The sequence below is a fragment of the Fukomys damarensis genome, unplaced genomic scaffold (genome assembly GCF_012274545.1).
Source record: "Fukomys damarensis isolate Sample0158 unplaced genomic scaffold, DMR_v1.0_HiC HiC_scaffold_16, whole genome shotgun sequence".
Lineage (NCBI taxonomy): Eukaryota > Metazoa > Chordata > Mammalia > Rodentia > Bathyergidae > Fukomys > Fukomys damarensis.
Window position 1 is genome coordinate 6942265 of NW_022900928.1, and position 24437 is coordinate 6966701.

The 24437-nt window shown below is 37.5% G+C and overlaps 1 protein-coding gene across 1 annotated transcript in view; it reads right to left on the reverse strand.

The window, feature by feature from the left end:
• Positions 1–20478, reverse strand: part of Luzp2 (leucine zipper protein 2) — a 226892-nt gene extending 206414 nt beyond the window's left edge. The window contains exons 1-4 of the mRNA XM_010603363.1: positions 20405–20478; positions 19939–20056; positions 16107–16177; positions 6523–6604 (exon numbers count right to left, since the gene is read on the reverse strand). Coding sequence (XP_010601665.1) covers positions 6523–6604; positions 16107–16177; positions 19939–20056; positions 20405–20478 — 345 coding nt within the window. The remainder of the gene's footprint in view (positions 1–6522; positions 6605–16106; positions 16178–19938; positions 20057–20404) is intronic.
• Positions 20479–24437: the final 3959 nt, after the last annotated feature.

Consider the following 24437-nt stretch of genomic DNA (forward strand, 5'->3'; position numbering starts at 1 on the left):
GTTCTGCACTCACAGCACAATTCATCAGGATTATAGCTTAATCCTACTGCTCAGTAGTTTGGTGTGTGAAAGATTCCTTCAGTGTAGAAAATCACTCATGGAATGGGTTACTTCTGGTCAGAATGTGAAATTGGACCAGAAATCAAGCTTAGGGAAAGTACATAGGTCAATTTGAAAATGTTTATTTCTGAAACATTTCAAGCACAAAGAAAATAATGTCCAGTAATGTATTAAATGTTCTCTGGACACACCCCCAAGATTAAAACAATATAGTTGTTTTGTCCAACATGTTTCAGCGCTTTGCGTAAAAGTGCTTTACATACAGTTAAAGACTCATCTAATGAGGACCGGAAGATTTCTGCCCCTGGCGTCTTCAAGAGTGACTCTGGTACCACCTGAGAGTCTTTCACAACTGACACCGGGACAGGGCTTCCCAACATCATCTAGAAGCCTACCATACCTGCTAGCACCCTTCCTTTTGTGGCTCATGACCTTATCTTTCCTTCACATGGTAGAGTGGGCCCTTGACTTATGAACTCAATCAGTCCCTACAGCAAGGTTATAACTAAGTCAATACAACTGAGATCTGGATATTTTCCCGGGTCCACGCTATAGCTAACAAGAGGCAGATGAATCTTCCATTGACCTATTAACCCAGGTTGTTCCTGTGTCAGGTGCATTGTAACTTGAGGGTCCACTGTACCGACAACCCCAACCAAACATCTTGATGCTGATAGCGGAGTACAGATGAAATATGAATAGTCTGTCCGATGCTTCAGCCATAATAGTTTTCAAAGCAAGTTTGAGCTGAGAGAATATGGAAACACCTCAAACCATGACTTGAACTTATTGTCCCATCAGGTAGAGAGTTCTAGTTAGATGACAAAACAAAGGCATTAGCTGGAAGAACATGATGTCATTTGAAGAGACATGTATTTGTGGACTAACCACCTCCTGGTACAGAGATTTCACACCTGTTTTACACCAAAGCACTTTATTACTACCAGAAAATTTTGATAAATTGTAGATTTGTTTTAAGCCCAGAATTAGTGGATGCCACTGTAAACAATAAATTGCTTTTGTGGAAATAGCGCTATTTTACTCAAACTTTCACAAATCGGTACTCTTAAGTAGAAGTTGCTCATAAATAAAAACTCACCACACTGAAAACATATTGCAATGCCATCTCTGCGATTCTTTAAAAGTTAAATGTAAAAACTGGAGAATGTGAAGCTTAAATATTCAGAACCTAGCATGTATTCAGAATATTTAAAAATGTTAGCACTTTAAGACTATCGGTTTAGAATTCCAGCAAGTTTTAATATCCCCTGGGAAATACACATTCCTAGCAGATAGTCAGGAAATAATTCTTAAGACATAGAAAATGCAATGTATTTAACTTTCCACAAGATGTGAGAACAATAATTTGTTATTTGTAATGAGAGTAAAAGCATTAGGAAGCTTTTTCTTTCAACTAATCATTTCTCACTTAGGACAAGTCAAGCCATAAAAATTAACAATTTGTTAAATGCGTCCCAGCGATCATTAATATTTGTAATTACTCCAATTACACCTGAGAATTCATGTTTCCCTGCGGTCTGGTAGGGATTTTCATGAGGCGCATGGGTTTTAAAAATGTGCCACCCCTTTACGTGCTTAGAAATGAAAATAATTGTTTACTTCTTCATAAAGTATTTGTGGACACATAATTAGGGGAAGACAGAGTCCTGGGTTTTGCAGTGTACTTATTTAGAAAAATATCCTTATTCAGAAATGTATCTTCTTCTATATCTGTATAATTTAAAAGGAGAAATTACCTTTATGACTCATAGTATTTTACTTTGGACTGAACCAGCTCAATGGTTATTTGCAATATCTTTTGCAAAAAAGAAAATGGAAATTTTTATTTTTATGGAAATAGATGTAGTTATTTGATAGTTAATCAAGACTAGTATAGAATTAACCCGGCATTAAATCTAAAATAGCACAGTATTTATAGAATCAAATCCAAAATCCCTACCCCCTTAATAGAGAACAATTACAATTCCCTTTATCTTCTTTTTATTTTAGTACCTGTTTGCAGCAAATAACAAATAAATTCATCCTGAGGAATCAGTAAATGTATATAACATATCTTCATTCCATTTCTTATATAAATGCCAATTAACATTATAGTCTTTCTAGCAGGGAAAATAATGAGTGAAAAACTTACAAGAATTAAAAAAGTTAAACTAATTATTAATTGAATCATAGTTAACCTGGACTTTTCACATAGAAAGAAGAAATATTGTAGTCAAGGCTTAACTCATATTGGTAAACTGTGAATTAGGAGTAAGAAATTCCTGCTCTCCTAAGTGTTCTGCGATGCATAAGAAAAAAATGAAACATACACATGTGTGCGTGTTGTGTATTTATAAATATACTTCATTCTCATTTGTTTTACAAGTTTCAGAATATGACTCATTCAATTCAAATAAAAAATCCACAACTCCAAAGTGATCGTGATGATTTCTTTCACATGTAAATACTTGTATTCACTGACCATAGTGCACATTTTGTTAATACGCTCATGAATTTAGTTATTCAGGACTTTTATATCAAAATTACCCCTGAAATACATCTATGAGTGTAGTCAGGTCTTTCGTTACTCGGTGGTGGTGGAATGGTAAATGGACACATGTAAACAAAAATGGACACATGTAAACAAAAATGGACACATGTAAAAATGGACACATGTAAACAAAAAGAGTTTTTGTTTTCATTTTCTACTTTCCAGAAAAGACTTGCATAGGATAGGAGTTAATTTGTATTTGAAAAACAGATGAAAAACACTTTGAAAACCAGTTCCACAGAAGGAATGTGAACATGCTGTATTGAAAAAAAAAAATGTACAAAGAGACAAAAACAAGAAAGGCATCAAGAGATGGGTGGAGCGGGGTGGAAGAGAAAGGAGATGAAAAGAAGAATTTACATGTGTTTGGTTCCTGCACCAGCACCCACCGGGAATGTGAACGTTATACTGCAAATATGTTCTGAGAAAAAAGTCCTCATGTTGAAACTTGGAGGAAGGGACTGTTTCTGATACAATCAAGTTTCTAAACCTACTGGCCTATTCAAATACTGTGTTTCAGGTTTGAGAAGTTTTTGAATTTTATATTTAAACCTTGGATTTTCAAGATTTTAACGGACAGTTGCCCATAATACTCATTAATTTCAATCATGAAGATTGCAATTTCCCTTTTGTTCTACATATGTTATACGTTGAGTCTTTTTATAGAGTTTTGTTTTGTTTTTGTTACCAGGGATCAAAATCGAGGCCTTGCGCTTGCAAGGCAGGTGGCAAAACAACTGAGCTAAATGCTCGGTCCTATAGTTGTTTTGAAGACTGTTATGTTTAATTAAATGTATCATCTTTTGAAAGAACTAAATAAGAATTTCAAGGTTTTGCTTGAATGTTTGTGTTTACTTCTCCCCTCCCCCTGGCTTCCACATCTCTTCCCCCTCCCCTCCATTTTGTTTTGTTTTCTTTTGGTGCTGGGGATGAAACCCACGGCCTTGCACATGCCTCAGAAGCATTTCACCACTCAGCTCCACCCTGCAATTCCTGTCTACCTGAGTCATGTCTTACTTGTCTCTTGTCTGGCATTCATCAGTCTTTCTTTGCTTTTCCTACTGAATTTGCTACTTTGTGTTTTAATCAACTTGTTCAATTCTATGTTTTCTTTTACCTTTCCTAGAAAATATATTTAAAGCAATCTATTCCCCATGGAGTATTACCATGGCACGGGTTGTTTTCACTATTAATTTGTCCTACCTGCGTCTTAATGTATTATCACATTTTAGCAATCCAAAGATGATTTGAAAATAAGCTACAGATTTTCCAAATTTTAGAATTATTTCACATTTTATAATTGCTATTTTTGTTACAATAACATTGAATTGGTTGTTATATAGCCTATTAATATTATGCTAGTAATGTTCTTGAATTTATCAAACCTTAGTTAAGTATTAGTAAATACTGCATTTCTGTAACATTGGTGAAAAATAACCTCTGTGTTTTGAGTAAATTTAGAAACTCTGTTGAAGAGTACTCACATACATGTGAAAGTGTCAAACTCCCAATTGAGTTTCAAAATATTAAATTCATGTTCTCATGTATTTCTCCCATTATTAATACAAGTGACGCAGCTGCCTTGTTAGGTGAAGGTGTGCATATGACAAGTTTACTTTCTCTTCCTTAAAATTTTGTTAGCAGATAAAACCTTCCCTTTTTACATCACTGTTCTCAAATCCTTCTGTCATGTGGGCAATGAACATCATCACCAGTTCACTTTCTTATAGTTTGCTTTTGCAAATATATTAATTATTATTGTGCTTATTTTATATATCGTTCTTTCAAATTTTAAATTCAACATGCTTGTGTATTAATAGTATTCTCTTAATTTAAATAATTCTCTCTGTCTCTTATTTTTTTGGTGGGAGAGTAGTAGAGATTGAACCCAGGGCCATCACCCTAACCCTTTTGTAATTTATTTTATTCCTTTTAGATATGGACTAGTTAAGTCCTTAACTGGACTCAACTGTGAAATCCTCCTGCTTCAGCCCCTCACACTGAAGGCTACACCCTAGGCCATTTTAGAAAAGGCTCCTTGAATTTGGTTACTTGTCATTATTTGGTATCTGCTGTGAGCTAGCACTCCACAAGTGCACGTAACAGAAAAGTACCTTTGCTGACATCCAGAGTGGAGTGAGATAGTATTGGTATTCCTTCACCTAGCCCATCTATATCAAGAGTTCCACTTCTAATTAAAGAGTTACACCTTCAGTGCTGATTCTTTTCTTACATTTTACATTTCTAGTAAATGTGATAGATAATATTATTCTTTCTATAATATAAACTGCTTTTTTTACCCAAACACATGTACATACAAACATAAATTGTCATAGACTTATCTAATTATATAAGTATATGCAAATGAATGATATTTAAATTATTTAAAACACTGACAGAAGAAACAGAATTAAAGGTGTGCAGCTTAGAAAATGCAAGTCACAGATCAAAGTTAATGAGTAGTTATCTATGACATGAAAGTGACACAGTACCATCACTGATGATTCTTATATCTGATTCCCACAAAAGCAGCATAACTCTGGGAAGCTCAGTTCAGGCTCAATCTGATAGCATACTAAGGAACAATTATGGGAAATCCACGAAGTAGTATCCAGAAATTGCTTAACAATATCACTCTCAACAGCAATGTCAGAAGGGTTGAGAAATTAGGAAAAGTCTAGATAATGAACAACAGACATTATTTTAACTGGTTTTCAGATATTCGTTCTTACGTTATACTTGAGAACACTTAAGGTGATATTAACAGATGGTAGAGTTTTAAAATGGTTAGAAATAGGGCTGGGGATATAGCTCTGTGGTTCGACAGCCTGCCTTGCAAGTACAAGGTCCTGAGTTCAATCCCCGGTACGAATAAATAAATAAATAATAAATGAATGGCTAGATATAAAAATAGTAATCATGATGATGACGACATATAATTTTGAGAAATAAAGTGATACCCTTATATTCACTCCGCTCAGAAGTGCTAGATATGAAATGAAAATGACAAGCCAGAGAGGAGTAGAATTATATTACTTTAGTGCCTACTGTCTTCTAACACCAGATATAATTTAAAGGGAATTATTTTTGTTGTTTTAATGAGATTCAACATTCTAAAATGGGTAAATAAGGAAAACTGTCAATTTGAAAGAACCTGACCAAATCCACAGTGTAAATTTTCCACTAGGAATTTTAATACACAATGTCTTACTCTGAAATGCATGCTAAGTTGACTTCCTATGGGGAGTTTCCAGTTGAGTAGAATAAATGGGGGAAAATGGAAACCCTGAAATCTCAACACAGAAGCCTAAGTACTCATTGAAAGCACGCTGAGAAGGCAGCGTTAACGGCCGTCCTGACTCCCTCCTCTTCCCAGCACAGCCTTTAGGGCCCATGGTGATTTGCACAGCTGGTCATTTCTCTAACGTTTCTGACTTTGCTCTTCGAAGGTTGACGCTCTCTTCTTTTCCGATCTTAGTTTACATAATATACAGGGATGAACGTGAGTTTGTGCGTGGTTCCTCTGGCTACCAGCAGGGTGAATATAAGCTGTAAATTTACATTCTATGATTTATTACTGTTCAGTGAAGAAACAATAAGCAGCGTATCCAGCCACAAGGACCTGAGGAAACAATGAATTGGGCACCCGTGTTCTGCGCTTCCTAGCAGCACCCTCATCTCACTGTGTCTGGATCCAATAAAACCCCCAATTAAAGGCAGTTAGTCAAGCCCTGCACCTCGATTTCCATGGTAGCTGCAGTAATTTTCATTCCCACCAAAAGTGTGGCAAGGTTCCTTTTTCTCCATGTGGTTGTGATCAAAAGACCACACAGTGATTAAAAAAAAAAAAAAAAAAGCAAAGTGATGATTTCCCTGGCCCACATGAAAGGGACAAAGAAAAACACACTCACAGTTGCCTGGTGTTTCTCTGCTTTCTCAGATGTTTCTTTAAGTTGATTTTGCAAGGACTCCTGGAGAGACTTCATCTCTTCTCTAGTTTAGCACAAAACAAAGAGCAAAGGGGAGATATAACATCATGCTGTTATTCTCTATGTGCATTGCTATCTATCAATTTTATAAAGCAACAGTTATGGAAAGAAGATATATCTAAATACTTTGGCAATAAAGGTCCTTGTCTCCCAGGAAAATAAAAAAGGATGCTGTATTTAAAGGAAATGGCTCTGCTCTGATGTTTCGCAAAAATTCCATTATGTGAATCATCTGTGAGCTACATAATGTGTTAAATCAAGTCAATTTATTAATTTGGGCTGAAAAGCTGATTTTGCTAACAGCATGCCGAGATGTGGACCTGCTGGTTAGGAAAAGTCACAACAGACTTGCTGATAGGATAAAATTAGTACTCCCTTCTGTGCTGATAATTGATTAATCCTATAGCACTGGGCTCTAAACATCCTTTCCAAGGCCTGAGCACTTTTGTAATAGCAAGGGAAAAGAGATGTATTTCTAACTTAAGCACCACCTAATTTAATGGGCATAATAAAGGGAACGTTTCTAGTCTTATATACACACTGTGGCTCATTCTCACTAACATACAAATATATGAACTGTCTCCCTTGTTGAAAACAGAAATATTTTCCTAAATTTACATTCCTCTTAAGGATTGAGAATTTACTCTTTTAAGACTGATACCACTATCCGGCTGTGATTTATTTTACCACCAAAGCTAACACTTGAAAAAAGGCAAGGCATAAATAACGTGTAGTGCACGTGTATGTATGTGCATGAAGGAATGCTGGCTACAGGCACTCCCACAAAGGAACGAGAACAAACCAGAAAGATGTTCCGATCTTAACTGTGCCCAAACTAGTTAAGTAGTTTAAAATTCTCAACCAAGTGACAGGACAATATTCCCAATAGACCAGTGACAGACCCTCCCAGACTCAGTTTCTTCATCTATAAAATGAGTGTAATGGTAGAACTACCAGGTAGGTTTACGGTCAGGTTTACAGGACAGTGTGTGAACCAAATCCTTAGCACGATGCCAAAAAAGCATCACTCAGCAGATGTTAGACCACTGCTGCAACACCAGCAGCGGTGCAGGCTCCTGTGGCATCCTCGAGCCACCAAGTCCCACATAAACGCAAGGCTCTTTTTTCCCAGGGAAATTAATGGTGGCCCAGATTTTCTACTCCAGGATTTCTTATGCCCCACATGAAATGCCGAGAATCTGAGGGAACCCAAATGCTGGTAGAAATCAACTTGAACTTTGGCAAAGTAAAATGCAATTAGCATGAGTGATAGCATAATTAGAGTTGGTTTGATTCCGTGGATGAAATATGCCGCATTGATGATGTCTTCACCATGCTTTGGCTCAAAGTGGAAGCTAAATTGCAGCAGCCGTTATGGTCTCAAACCAATGTTTCAAACAGGTTTCATCTATGGACACTAAAGACTGGAATTCTTCTGTTATTTTTTTTTTCAAAGAGCACCCATGGCATAATATAACATTCTACAGAATAAAGCTTTCCATACCTTGCAGTCTTAGGCAAATCGTTCCTAGAAGCCTCTCATCAAAATATGGCAACATATTACAGACAGAAAACTGATTACAAGAAAGGGAGTGGAACAGCACAGAAAATCACTGTCCTGCCTCTACTGAGAGAGAAAGAAGGGAAATAGGAAGGAAAGAAGCCAAGGATGAAGGGAGAAGGGGAGGACTGATTTAAACGTGAGATTAAATACTAAAATATTCAGCAAGCAAAATCCAACTGAATTGTGTTTCCAACTAAAAATGCTATATTACTATATTAAAAGTCATTTTAAATTTAAGATTTTACAATTATTTAATTTATAATAGTGAGTTTTATGCCAGGGCCTTCACATTGACCTACACTTTCAGCTCATTTTAAAAAATTTCATTTCAAAACAGGGTCTTATTATGTTGCCCAGACTAGTATCAAGTTTCTGATCCTCCTGCCTCAGTCTCTCAAACTGGTTTACAGGCTTACACCACCACACAGGATTCATTTTTTTGTTTTAAGTAACATATGCAAAACATCTAAAAAATAGTTAAATTATAAAATATATTGATTATTGAAAGTCCCTCACGTTGATACTTAGAAGCACTTCAAGTACTAAAATGGAAAATAAATAGTAAAACCTGTTAACACAAACTGGAGAAGTGGCGCATTCTGCACATTATAATGGCAATGAATGTTGGTAGGGATAACAGATGAGTGGATCTTCCATTCTCTAATTCTCTCAATTTTTGCTGCCATCTTTTCACATTCCTTCCAGTGCTCACTGATCTCGGGCTTTCTGCAGACCGCAACAACTTCATCTCACAGAGCTGCAATTTATGCCCCAGGGAGATGATTGCAGAGCAGACTTAGTTCTGCAGCAATTGTATGACTGTTAATCCTGACATACGGCCTTCACAGAGGTAAGGCACATCTAGAAGACCAGTAAAGCTCACTTCCGGTGTTTCTATGTGGAACGTGGAGGTGACTTCAGTATCTGCTTCCTCACCCCTGCCCCTCTGGTACACTTTCCCACTGCTTCCTGACTGCAGATTTCTTCTTCAGTGATGCTTTTCTCTGGCACCGGCTGACCATGACTGAACTCTCTGAGACTGTGAGCCAAATAAACCTCCCAAATAAACCTGATCTAATTTGTGGTGTCAGGAAGCTTGGTTCCAGCAACAGAAAAGCTGATTAATTCGGACAATTTGTAGCAGAGAAGTGGAGTCACTGTTGTGACTACACCTAGCCATTTGGCCCAGAATCCTTTGCAGCTGGTTTGTGGAAGGAGCTTGGGAAGATTGGGAGATTTGGGCTCGAGAAACCTTGAATGCTATAAAAAATTGATGACAGATTCGGTTAGGAGTTGATAAGACTGTTATGCTTTATATCCAGATGTCTCCAAGGAACTCATGTGCTCATAGGCTTTTGAAAGGCGATTGAATCTTAGAGCCCCTACAGCTAAATGTGAAATTAAGGGGTGGTGCTAGGTTGGAAGAGGTAGATGGATGAGGGCCTGATCTGGAAAAGTGTCTCCCCGCTTGATTCTTCCTTTTGCTCTGCTTCTTGGCTGCCATGGTCTGGGAAGCTTTCCTCCACCCAAGCCCTCCTACCACAGAGTTTCTACATTTGAGCCTAAAAAAAACTGGAGTGAATTTCTATAATAGACAAAATAAACACCTCCTTTTAACTTGTGATTGTTCAATGTTTTTCCCAGTGATGGAAAAGTAGCTAAAGTGACTTGAATGCTGGAAGAATGAAGACAATAAGGGCCAGGATCCAGAGGTGCCTCTTGGAAACAAGAACTCTATTGGCAGTTGGACTAGAGGGTGTTTGCGCTCAACCTTGGGAAGAAATATTTCTACATTTTCCCCATGTCTTGAAACATTATAGGAGACGCATTAATTGATCTGGCAGAGAAACTATTAAAATAGTCCCAATCCTGGGCTGTGGCATTGGTGCTACTGGCTGCCTTTAGACTAAAAAATATGAACAAAAGCCAAGGCAGACAATGTTGAAAAACTTAAATTTGGTCCAAAACAAACCATGTGTACAACTATGCCAAAATGAAATGAAGTATTTTGAACAAGGACAAAGAGAATAGTCCCTTGAGGGCATCTTAAGAATCAGCAAGAACTCACCCAATGCAAGCTCAAGGATGAAAAATTGTAAAAATTTGAATTGAGTATGTGAGACAGCTGCTTTAGAAGGACCTTGTGTAAAATTGATTCCCCAGTATTTGTTTCACCATATTCAGCCATCTAGGTACTCAGAGGCAGAAACATCCAAGGTTTCACCATTGCTTAAAGGCTCATAGCCCCAATTTAAATTCAACAGATGCCTGAGGTGCTAAACCGCATTCCAGGATGAGATCAAATGTTCAAGCTAAGATAACAGTCCCTGAACTATAAAACTTTCTGTAAAATATATGGCTAAAGAGGTGATAAGATGAAAGAAATGTCACCAGTCCTGCCCTCCTAACTCTGGCCCCCACCCTTGTGGGCTGAAATAGCTTACGATAAACATCCTGAAAAAAATTGGTACATTTGGGTTAACATTGTACTGTCTTGTGACCATGATTTGTGATGGGAACTGTGGGAACTAGAAAGTCCTATCAGGTAAAATGAGGTCATGATTGTAAGACTCCTATAAAAGACAGACTGTTACCCAGTCCCGGGTCGGTCCTTTGGCACAGACTTTGATGCAGGCTGACCCTTTGCTAGTAAATTAAACTTTTTTTTTTAACTTTACCCTCAAAAATTTGGTCCAAGACAAACCAAACTGTAAACCAGACAAAACAATCTGCAACCACAGTTCCAGCGGGCCTGGCTATTGATAGCGCTGAGGGAAGATCTTGCCATCAACCAAGGTATACTGGCTTTATGAACATGCAAAGTGCAAGAGTTTTGGGATGTAGGAGGCTTCCACCCAGACTTCAAAGAGCTCAGTTAAGGAGTCCCTTAAAGGGTAGGACTTGGAACTATGGGCATAAACATGAGGTGAATTAGAGCCTCTGGAAGTCAGAAATGCAGGAACATGGACATCTTCCAGGGAAAGCTATAGACTAGGAGCAGAAACAGCCCAAAAGGAAGGCTATGTGAGTGACAGTCAGCAAGACCTTAGTGGTGGAGGCTTCTGAGCCCCATGGAAGTCACATCTCACTACCACAGCTCCTGGATGCTGGACATGAATTCTTTTGTATTCTTCTGTTTGCTTTGATCCAATTCTTTTGTATTCTTCTTTTGCTCCCTTTTGATATGGGTGTGTCTACACTGTCCATTGCATTTTGACATACAATGACTTACAGTTTGAATTTTACTGAAGCTCATGGCTATGAGTTTGCCTTGAATCTCAATGGGACCTTGGACTTGCACTTTTAAGACATGCCAGAACTGTTAAGACCATGGGGGAAAGGAGATTATTGTATTTTGGCTGTGCACAAGATAGTTATATCATATTAGGTGGGGCTATTAATTTGTTATTGTCTATATTAAGTATGTTTTAAAGTGATATGCCCAAGGGTCAAGTTGAGTGGGGAGGGTTGGATTGTGACCATTTATGATATCAATTTGGTTGGATGAAGAGAAACATAGGAGATTTGTTTGTGTGGCTCTTGGAGGTGTAATCTTGGTACTGTTTTTGTTCCCTAGTCTCTTTCTTTCCTGTGCTGTTCTTTTGTCCTGTTTCTCACCCGCCACGAACCAAGCAGCTTTGTTATGCTAGGTTTTTCTCTTATAATATTGCCAGATAACTATGGACTGAATTCTCTGAAACCTTAAGCCAAACAAATCTCCCCTCCTTTAAATTGTAGTGTCGGGTCATTCGGTCCTAGTAACAAGAGAATTAACTGATACAACTTCACATCACCCGGTGAGATTTGACCATACAATCTCTGGCAAATCTAGGGCAGTATCTGGCACCAAATTGAAGCTCTAAGTCTAAAGATTTGTCCTTTACCCATAAAAATGTTCCCCAGGCACCACACTTTATCTATATGACTCCTAAGCTACTGGTCAGAATTAGTTGGTTCCAATTTGGCAACTGCAACAAAACAGAATCAATGTAACAACTGTGAAGGGTTATTTAAATGTTGATGTGTTAGCATAGAAATGCATGGCATGTGAATGTTAGATGGTAGCCATTTCATTTATCTCCCAAATTATAAATATACAATGTATATTCACAAAATTATTTATGGAAGAGTATCTAACATAATTATGAACATAGGGGCGGAGAATGTGCCATTATGCCTGTCAAGTTTTTAGTTTTCTAGAACTCCACTGCAAGTTCTTTTAGAAGATTTAATTTATAATTGCCTCCCAATAATCAACCTTAAATAATGTAGAAAATATAAAGTTATATCTCTCATTTTCTTCTCTTATCAGGATGTTTTGTTGGGGGGTCTATCCTTTTACCCTGCAATGATGCATTTAAAGTCTCCAAACCTGTCTGAGCAATCCTCTATGAATACGATCTATGCTGTATGAGCACTTCTGAAAATGTAATATTTAAATCAACATATTTCTTCCTGACACCTCCAAACACATATACTGTACTCTATCTCTGTGGGCAGAAGTACATATTTTTCACATAGATGTTCATGTCCACCACATATCCACTGAGTTTGTTTGAAATCTAGTTCAGTTACGCAGATAGAATATGCAATTTCCTCTTGGTTTAAGGAGTAAAGTTCTAACTGATTTTGTTTTGTTGTGGTGGCTGAATCTGAACTAGTGAATTCTGCCCAGTAGATAAGGAGTCATACAGAAGAAATGTGGTTCCTGGGGACCATTGTATGGTTAAAGACCAAATAGGATCTATAGACCTTGGTTTCAGAGGCCACGGTGATTATTGAGAGTTGGATGTAGAGCCAAAGTCTTTTTTGACACATTGCACTCTTTCAGATTAGATAAGACTTCTAAATTTTCAAATAATTAATATTTTTAATATCCAGAGGTGATTTCAACTCATCTTTGTAAAAAAATATTATTTTACTGTTTATCAATATACTTTTGGAGATTTTATTTCAGTGTCCTTCAAAGTCATGTCACTTTGACTTTATATTTCATTGTTAAGTAAATAGCAAAAGAGAACATACCAGATGCTATATCATTTTGAAAGTTTCTATTGTTGGAATTGATTGAGTTTTTGTGTTGACCTGAATTTTATCCAAAAAAATATTTGTGCATTTAAAACAAGACTTCCAATTTGAATAAAACTTGGAAATTACAGTACCAACTATCTTCTACATTTTGTCCTTTCACTGAAAGACTGGTTCCATCATCTGGTATTTTGCACATGAGGACAAAGTGTAGATGAGCCAAAAAAATTCTCATGAAATTTAATCATATTTTTCCTGACTTGTCTGTTTCGCATGTTCTAAAACCAGACACTGATACTTTAAGAAAACATCAGCAAACTAAATGAATAATTTCCTTTATTCCCATCATGGACCACCTTGTCTCCTCTCCTGTATCTCTCCTGTGTAGAAGAAAGGCTATATTTATTTTCTTTCATTCACTGGTATTCATTGTCAATATCTTTCTGTCCTTATGTGTAAACTATTCTTTTCTCATTCTGTTTGCATCTCTTTATTTCTATCGTAAGTGGGCTTCACTGAAAAGTTCTCTAATTGCATCATCTCCTACTGAGATATCTAAAATGAATTCCGTGTTGTTCATCACTAAAGTCTATTCTGGGACAGCTGTTTTTATCTTTGGTCCTATTCTGCATACAGCTTTATCACCTAATCTGCCCTAAATAACTCCTTCTTCTCTAGTCCATACAACCCTCTTATTGTACCTACAATGTACATAGGTCACTTCTGCTTTCTTAAATTAACTCTCCTTGTCTAAAATGAAATGATTTACAAAAAGTAGTGTGTTTCATGTCTCTTGGTCTCCTGTGCAGTTGTGTCTTCTTGCCCCAATTTTTTTTTCAAGAAACAGTGTATTTTTACTGTTCATTCTATCTGACTGAAAGCTTATGTACTTTGACCAATATCTCCTCAACCATTTTCTTCAACCATGCCACTCCTGGTAATCAGGGTGGTACTCTCCACTCCTACGAGGTCAACTTCTTTAGATTGCCCACAGAAAAGTGAGATCAAGAAAAAACTTTACTATTTATTTCATGTAACACAAGGTGTTTTCAGATCATCCATGTTGTCACAAGTCCCAGGATTTTGTTCATCTTATACATGAATTGAAAACCCCTATTTCTTTTCAAAACAAATTTCTCCACTCTGAACTCAACTATCCACAAATATTTGGATGATGCCATGAATAGGTGTTTTAAGAAGTGATGTATTTCAAGCTAATATAATCTTCCAAAATAAAGAACTTTTGGAAACGTGCTCCAATCAATAATTTAGTCAAGCTTTGTTTAACCCTGGAATTTCAAGAAAATTTCGTGCTCAAGAAATAATAAACATGTCATTATAAATAATTAAGAGTCAGTTCTTGATACCAGGTTTTGATGTTTTATGAAACGTCATGGACACACTGTAAATAAGTGCCAATGACAGGTTTCAGGTTTAGAATTCAGGCTGGGTCACTGGACGAGACAGAGGATGATGAAAGTAATTTATAACTGACTCCATGGAGCAATTTCTGCATCAGTTTTCCACAGTTTGCTGCTTTGTGGTCAGCGAGCGAATTGGAAAGATCCAGTTATTGAGTAAGAGAGCAATTCAACTCCAACTGGAATGAGTTTCAGAAACTCACAAACATTTTGATCAAAAATATTTGATCTGTGAGCCTTAGTGTCTATTTTACAAGGTACTTTTAAGGATGAAATTCTAAAAATGTATACAAATAATAAATAATACAGGGTAGCATCTAGAGCATGTTTAGCAAACATTAGCTCATGTCTAGCTTGAAATACCTTTTAACAAATTTGAAAAATAGTTTTACAATAATTACCTTAATGAAATAATAAATTTCAACACATAATTTAATAATTATTTAACAATTATTTTAACAATTTTGAAAAATAATTTAAAAACTTTATAGTTTAAAATTCCGAATGATTTCTCTGGTGTGAAAAGCTATATGAGTACACAAGATCCTAATGAGGTAATTAACAATGAGAAGTAGGAAGAAAAGGGCTAAAGGTGTAGGGAAAGTGAGAAGTGTAAGGGAAAGGGAATAAGGGAAAACAAAAAATATGAGAAAATGGAAATAAAGTGTTTGTAAATGGGAAGGGGAGGCAGGATGAAGGGAGGGCAGGGACAAGGGGAAAAAATGAGAACCAAGACCTGTCATGTAGAGGTACAAGATCCCAGTAATGAATGCAACTGTACTGTATACCTAAAATGTACCAATAAACTCAGTAAAAAGAAAAAAATATATACAAGTCAACACTGATAACATTCTAATGATTCTACTTGCATTTTTTTTTTAATGGTACCAGAAATTGAACTCGTCCTTGTGCTTGGAAGGCAGGTGCTGGAAACCACTGAGCTAAATCCCTAGCCCTCTATCTATTTGTATTTTTTTGGGGGGGTACCAGGGATCAAAGTCAGGACCTTATGCTTGCAAGGCAGGCAGTGGAACCACTGAACTAAATCCCTGGCCCTTCTACTTGTATTCTTAATTGATTACCACCTTCCTTAATATGCCACCATTCATTTTTGCTTTTCAGCATGACCCATCAAGGCCTTTGGTATCAGAGCTGTGTACAAATGGACACAATGCTCAGGCCTCCTCTTATTAATAAAAGCAAGTATTCCTGGCCATTCACATTCAAACAGGCTAGGAGTAGCAGCATCACTACCATCACAGAGTGCTCTAGAAATGCAGAAGCTTAAGTCCTATCCCCAGTCTACTGTATGAGAATTTTCATTTAGATAACCTTCCCAAGTGGATCATGGATATAATCAAGTGTAAGCAGATGAATGAGTGTATGCATTTAGAATAAACAAATATTAATCAATTTGGGGGCATTCTTGAATGCAGCTGCAAAAGAAACCGAAGAGAGAAAAAGAGAGAAGTGAAAAGAAAGCACAGTCTTACCTTTGTTTTTGGCCCAATTCTAGAAGTTTCTGAACATCAGTTTTGGCAGATTGCTCACCATTCTTTAAAGACTGATAATAAAAGTGGAAAAAGAAAATCATTCTGGTGAAAAAGCAAGGCTCATTTCACGTGGCACTGCACAGTGCAAGACATGACTATCCACACATGTGATTTGAGGTAAGAATACAAAGGAAGCCAGACGGACCCCACGGAGTGCAGGATTCACTCAGTAAAGCCTTTCACCAAGTCCATGGCTTCACGGAGAGTGAAAGGGGTTGAGCTAGGTCTTGGCTTTTATAGATTTGATGGAGGACAAAATGCTCTCAAAATATCTTAGTCTTTTTATGTGAATATAAACTACATCTTGCACACTTCCTCTGACGTTTCACCGTGTTCTCTGCAGGCGTGTTGAACTAGCTCTGACACAATTTCAGTAAATGCAGTGGGACACAGAAAGCCTCTCTGTAAGTCAAGGAATAACACAACTCAAGTTCAAAGCTGTCAAAAAGGCCTGTTTGCTGTTGCTTTTTCCTTATTTATGAGTAATGCATTAGGGTACACGAAAATAGGCTGTGTAAAATGAACTGGCCTCTGCAAGTAGGGAGTAAAGAGAAAGTCACATCTTGGTCATTAATGCTTATATATCCTGGCATATTCTAGACTCTGAAGCCATTAATTAAAGCACAAAGCCCTCATGAGGTTTTCCTTATGAGAATCTGTAGCATTAAATGTTCCCTGATAACTTTTTTATTTATCTATAATAAACTATTTAACAGAGTAACCTGTCATCTTGACACCAAAAGTTGAAAGGGAGAGGCGATAATCACGTTTATGGAGTAGCAGTGACAGGTAGGGGAATGACAAGAGCCAAAAGTGAATGCTCTCCTTACTTAATATTTATGTAACAAATATCTACCATGAATTATACAAAGACCTACGCAAAGGCATAATGACACCCTCATGCATTGCTCAATCTCCTGCTAAAAAGAGGCAACTTCAGCACAATATAATAGATACCATTATGTGGACGTGGTGGGTTGAACCTCACATGAAAAGGCTCTGCTCCACATTGGCTGTCTGAGGTTTCATGAGGAAGAAGCCAATAAACAGTACTCTGTCTATTTCGAGAGCAGCTTCCCCCCAGACAGGAAGAAAGCAGAATGAAGACATGAAGGGAAGGAAGGTCATGACTGGTGACGTTTAGAAATCAAAGTGTATCTTGACCGAGTAACTCCGGGCAGTTCACCCCCTCATCAAAACAACGAAGATGTAAATTTTAAAGGGCCCAGAGACACTGCACAGCTCAACTCAAAGAAGATTAAATAGATGTATGAAAACGGTGGGTGAAATAGGGAGAAAAAATGGGTTTATTCACTTATTAACGATTTTATAACCGAGGCATGGTTAAAGGATTAGCAGGTTAAAAATGTAAAGGATTGTACTGAAGAAATCTTACATCAAAATAAAAATGAGGATCTGGGGATATAGGTCAGTGGTAGAGTATGTATTAGGCGTACATGAGGCCTAGAATGTGATTCCCTGCATCAGAAAAACAATGCTGAGAAGCAGAAATGCAGAGCATTTACGTGCAGGTTCCGGTTAGGAGGACATGTCCCATTGGTGGAGAGGTGGGGTATAATCTGCTGAAAATCATCCATGTTCCATTAAGGACACCAAAATTTGATGCACCAATTAATTTGCCAATGTGATTCTAAACTCTCCTGTACTATCCTAGTCAGGTGCCAGGATTACAAAGATGGAAAAAACTTTCAAACGTGAACTTTCAAAACTCGTAGTATTTTCTTGAACTTCTATTTGAAAAAAAGATGTACAATGCACTAAACAGCTATTTACTATAAATTTGAAACCGAAACCACCATTTTTTATACATATAAGCTTAGGGACCACATGGGGCCTCTTTGGGACTTGCTTCCACATTTTATAATGAATATAGCATTTTAATTATTTGAAATGCTAAAAAAATTTAATAAGATAAAAAAATGAAAAATCTGGTGTAATATTTGACACTAAATAAACAATAAGCATTTCAAAAACTCAACTACAGTCAAGTGTGTGATTGTTGAACTTTCAAAATTTAGCTCAGTGGTGCCACCGCCTGCCTTGCAAGCGCAAGGACCGGAGTTCGATCCCCGGTAGAAAAAACAACAACACAACAACAACAAAACCCTAATTCATCCGTTATTATATTTTGTATTCTGTAGAGAGATGTAGTGACTCTGGCAACCCTGGAACCCAGAAACACCAGCCACTTTTGCACGTTGTACCACAAGCTCGCAGTATTGTCAAGGTGTCGTGAGTTCTGGGCCTCCGAGAACGTGTGATGTCTTGAATACCGTTCCCGGTTTTATTCATGTGGTGAATTTCCACTTAATAAAGTGCACCACAGGCACTGGCTTCCTACAAAACTCAAAATCAACTTGCATCCCTTTTTATTCACATCGTCTTGTGCTTAATGATCTGTGCACACTTCCAGAACAGCACTAACAATCCTGTGCTATTATCATTCCAGGGCTTGTTTCTGTATCCTCCTGGCTTGTGGGTGACTTCTTCCTCTTAGCTCTGACTTCTCTGTTTTCAACAAGACTTCTGGAACCACAGCTTCAACATTGGTTTAGCCTCAACTAGCTCTGTGCTATTCATTTCCAAACCTTTCCATGACTGTGTTTCATCATCTGCGCAATGACTTATTGAATAGTCGGAACTGCGCAATTTCTTCTTGAGAAAATTAAGTAAAAATGTTAGGAAGAGCATCTAAGACCCCGTCATCATCACCACCCCACTTCCATCATCCTGAAAGGAACCACAGCAGGCTGCGGGGAAAGGTGGGCGTTGGTAACAGCATTACTCAAGGACTGGCCCAGGTCATCACGAAATAGAGAATGGTCTGGAACCACATTGTGTGCTTTTTAAATTCTGCCTTCCTCTTTGATTTCTTTCCCTTTTTTCTCTTCCTTTTTTTTTTTTTTTTTTTTGGTTTTTTGAGACAGGGTCTCACTAGGTAGTTGAGACTGACCTGGAACTATGTAGCCCAGGATGGTCTCAAACTCACAGTGATCCTCCAGTCTCAACCTCCTGAGTGCTGGGATTACAGGCAGGCACCACCATGCCCGGCTCCTCTTTGATTTCTAAAAGTAACTTTTTCTCTAAATTTGATAGTGTATGGCAAGGAAAATTTCCAAAATAACCTCACCTGTGAATGTGAGAGCTAAACCGTGTGCTACACAGAAAACTTTTTGTACATCACAGGGCTAATGGTAAATGCAATCTTTAAAGTTAAATATTAAAACATTATCACACATTGAGAGACTTCGACTGTCTGAAGTAGGCCTTGCTTTAGGTTTTCGATGGAGATTTCATTGTGCGGGTATAGTTTCACAGATGGCAGTCCCCTTTCTAAGGCGTTCACCCATTTCAGTAGTGAGATTTATTATAAATATTTTCAGCGCTATTCAAGAGAGAATCTAAAATTCTCTTCTAGATATTATTCTTCCTGTATGCATTTAAATACTGGTCTAATTGCTTTCCATCATTTTATAATAGGAAAAGCCCAGGGGTCACATTAATCTTAGAAACTTTGAGGAAATTCTGGCTTTGCCAAGCAAACAGTTGCCGCCCTACTGTGTTTGGAAATCTGAGATTCCTATACTTTCAAATGCCATTTTACTTCAAAGCTCATGTAATAACAAGAAAGAACTACCATGGTCAAGCCCAGCAATATATTAAAAGCTATTTTAAGATGCATCTAAATCTAGTGAGGCTAATCAGGGGCCTGCTTATCTTTTGCCGTCAAGCTAATCAGTTTCCTTCTCACCTGAAGGTTGACCTTAATCCCATCCAGCTCCCGGGATGTCTTTGTGAGCTGGCGGAGGATAGTGCTTCGCTCCTTAAAGACTTCTTTCAGCCGCTCCTGGAGCTCCTCATGGTCCTGTCTAACACAGAAAGAACAGGCCTGAGTGCCTTCCTGGAACTTCTGCCTTCCCTCAGTCACAGTGACACATTTCTAATGAAATCTATGTAGAACCTCTATTACTCAGATGTTTTCTTGGTTTTTTTTTTTTCAATATTAAGAGAGAAAATTAGAACAAAGCAAAGATTTGTTGTTTTGATGAGAACTGTTTAAGATCTGGAGAGGTTCCACAACAATATCGCAAAACTTCTGTACATATGACAGAATGTGCCAGATACTTTCTGGAAAAGAGATATTTTATAAGAATGGTACACTTTTTTCTTTAAGTTTTGGAAATTTTAAGGCAGGAAAATGATGTGAAACAATGTACCTCAGAGACACGGACAGGTTGTGATATTGGGGAGCAGATGCGAAACGGAAACGGGGAATTGTTCCCTGGTTCATGGGGGAGTAAAACCCACTGAGAAAGCACCCCAGCGAACATGTTAAGGAAACCCTATTGCTATTTCAAGGATAAAATAAATAAATGATACTGGGAAAAAATAAAATATAAAAAGTAGCAGGAAAAGTAGAATTTATGTAAAAAGTGGTATAGGTTTAGGGAAAGTGGGAAGGGTAGGGGAAAGGTAATAAGGGAAAAGAAAAAACAGGAGAAAATGAAGAAAATGGAAATAAAGTGTAAATGGGGATGGGGGAGGGGGTGATGGGAGGGCAGGGACAAGGGGAAAAAAGAGAACCAAGACCTGTCATGTAAAGGTACAAGATCCCAATAATGAACAACTGTACTGTATACCTAAAATGTGCCAATAAACTCAACGAGGGAAAAAAAACAAAAAAAAAATGTATAATAGATAATATGAAATAGGAAGTTAAGGCCCAAAAGGGAAAGGAATGGGAGGGATAAGGGAAGGGAAAGGAATAAATATGAGAAAAGGAAAAAATAGGAATGGAGGGGTGGAAGGGAAGGCAGGGGAATGGGGAAAAATAATAACCAAGATATAGTATGTAAGCATATAAATCCTCAGTGATAAATCTCATCATATTGTTTACCTAAAGTGTAACAATAAACTTAATGAATTCAAAAAAAGTGGGCAAGAAATGCAGTCATCACAGTGCCTTTTAAAGAAGGAGAGTAAACTACAGCTCTCGGGTGCTACTCGTGCAGTGGATGAGAAACGTGCACACACTTGTGTGCATGTGTGTGTGCATGTGCCTGTGTGTGCTTATCAAAGGTGGAGAACATATTTTGCAATAGATTTATGATTTGAATATCCTTGTATCACTCCAGATTAGAACTTCAGAATTTAACACATACATGTTAGTTAACATGGATATATAGACTATGGATATTCTTTTTCTTCTGTTCATTTTTTAAACTATACAATGTAAAAAGTCATTTTCCTACTTTCTTAATCATTTGGGTTAACTATGAATGAAAGTGGAATGCTACCAATTTATTGTGCCAGGTGTTATCACTCGCTTATAGTTCTTTCTTTTCTTACTTTGCTATGTTGCAAATAAAGATTCACTTGGTCATGTGGCCATCGGATCCAATGGCAGTGGGCATGACACAGCAGGGATTACAATTATTCTTTATATCGGCCAGCAGCCTTGGGAGAGAATCTCCCAGATAACTGCTTGTGCTGCAGATTTCTTTTTCTTTCTTTTTTTTTGGGGGGGTGTTCCGGGGATCCAACTTGGCAGAACAACTGAGCTAAATCCCGGCCCTACTGCAGACTTTTTGAACAAGAAATCAGGTAGAATAGGCCGAGTTTGACCCATATTTTGAAGCAGGAACTTTCTCATTAACCTCTAAACTTCAGCATGACACACGAATGCTTGGTATTATAGGTCACGGGGCTTTTGCAGCAATTAGCAATGTAGCAGTCCCCCAGGAAAAAAAGGAAAAAAAAAATCTTGTTTAATAAATGCCTTAGCTAAAATGATCACTTACATTTTTCTTTTATACTGTTTTGTGGTGAACTGCACCTATTCAACTTGCACTGTGATGAATAATTGCATAAGTTGATCTCATATTACTGAAATAAATTTTATGTATAATTCTCATCCTATTGTTAGAAAGCTCAATGCCTAATTTATTCTTTGCTCATGTGATGAATTGAAAAAAACATTTATTTTTTTTCCCTATTATCTGCAAGAGTTTATGTATGACTGATAGTCTTTCTTCCTTGACTGGAGGAAGTAGTAAGCAAGGTCCTGTGGCCTCTAATTTCCTGTGTGGGAAAATATTTATGTAGACATTCAATGTTTAGATGATAAATAACTGTTTCCTATTATATAATTATTCAGATATCCCAATTTTTCTTAATTCAGCATCAGAGAATTAGTCAGCTTTCCTCCAACTGGGACCAAACACCTGACATTCACAACTTAAAAGAGAAGTTTAATTTGACTCATGGGTTCAAAGGGTTCAGTCCATGGTTGGCTGGCTCTGAGGCAGAAACATCATCATGGAAGGGCAAGGTGGAGCAAAACTGCTGGCGAAAGGTGGTGAAGCAGCACAAAAAGGAAATTCTTCTGGGGAAGAAGGGGAGAGGGATAAGGTACAGTTCCCAAGGTCACAAGCCTCCACGACCAACCTAGATACCCATATGTGGGCTTCACTGATCCTCTGAGTGGGTCTCAGCCAATTCAATTGAAAAATCCAGCGTAACTGTCACTATCAGTACCTGAGATTGTTTTTCAACTTCGTGATCATTCGTGTAATTTATGCTTCTTGTTTTAGTCGATTGGTGTGAGCAGAATTGGACAGTTTTTATTTAGTTAGGCTTACTCTTGCATCTGTGATCATTTGTCAGTTAACTAAATTACTGCTTGTCTGGGTGACTTGCTGCCAGTAAGTCTAAGAGGTAGACTGGACCAGAAGCTAGCCTGGGCTCCTTTGTGTACCATTTGGTTAGGGAACAAAGAGAATTAGCAAAGCTAAACCGCCGTATTTCAGGTCCAAGTTTGAACTGAGTACAATTTCATGGGTAACGTATTGTATTTGTAACAAACATGTCACAAATCCAGGCTGGATTCCAGAGGCAGAAATACATATTGCTCTTAATTGATAGAGAAAACTTCAGAATCCGATTAGGAATGGAAAGGAGAATCAGGACAATTATGGTCATATACCAATCTACGCCATAGCCCCAAGTACTTGATTAACTTCTCTGTATTTGATTTCTCAAGAATTGTCCTTTTGAATATTACATTATGTACTGATGGTTTTTCAATGCTTTAAAAAGGATTTTTATGTCACATTTTTATTCAGCTCCTCCACTGGCTTTTGCAGGAATCATTCAGCAGGAAGACTGACAAGTTGCCCAATTTCACTAAAAATAAACACTATCTATCCATTGTTTAATTATTTTCTTTATCGCTCAAAGATCATCAGTCATTTGTTCAAATTCAATCTCTTCTCAAATTAAATACTTGAACACTTGTATTTGATGCCACCCAGCCTTCACTACTGAGATATGTTCAGAACTACATTAATTGGTACTGTTTTTCCCCCTTCTCCAATTTATTTATTGCACAGCCTTCAAATTAGACTTTGTAACTTAAACCTCTATGTGGACCAACTTGCAGTTCAAATTGTCAGTGGCTTCTCCAGCCACATCAAGGTTGGGGCCATTTACCCTCAGGCTTGAATCTATGTTTATTTTTTCTGTGATTTCCACTGCTCAAGTCAAATCCATTTCTTCTTATACACCCTGCGTTCGGTTAATCACTAAAGAGACTCTCTTCAAAGTATTTAAATATGCTATATCCATTTTAATGCATATAAGTTAACAGAATCTGAGACTCAAATAATTTGCTGAGTAAATAAAATTAAATAAAAATTAAAATCAGTAAATTCCATCATGCTCTTTAATTTCACAAATCAAAACTTCCATATACATGAAACCAGTCTGAACCCCATCGTGCTAAGCAAGGTTTTCCCCATTTTCCAGCTCTCAGTATTATATGGTGTCAGCAGAACACAATTTGCCTATCTGTCTCAGTATCACACCGACACATTTGATTGCCGGAAAGTGGTCCCATAAGGTCAAGATCTTTTAGCAGGCAGTGTTGGGCTGGTCCTTTTCTTTTTTCTTTTCTTTTCTGGTTTTCTGAGACAGGGTCTCACTGTATAGCTGAGACTGACCTGGAACTCACTATATAGCCCAGGCTGATCTCAAACTCACAGCGATCCTCCTGCCTCAGCCTCCCAGGTGCTAGGATTACAGGCGTGCACCACCACACACGGTGGGCTGGTCCTTTTCTGATGCATAGGTTTATTAAATACAATAAAGAACAATGTAATTCTGAGCAGAGGGAACAATATAACTAATGCCAACCTGGATAGGAAAGTCATGAATGAAGATACATTATTAATAAGCAAGTAATATATTGCA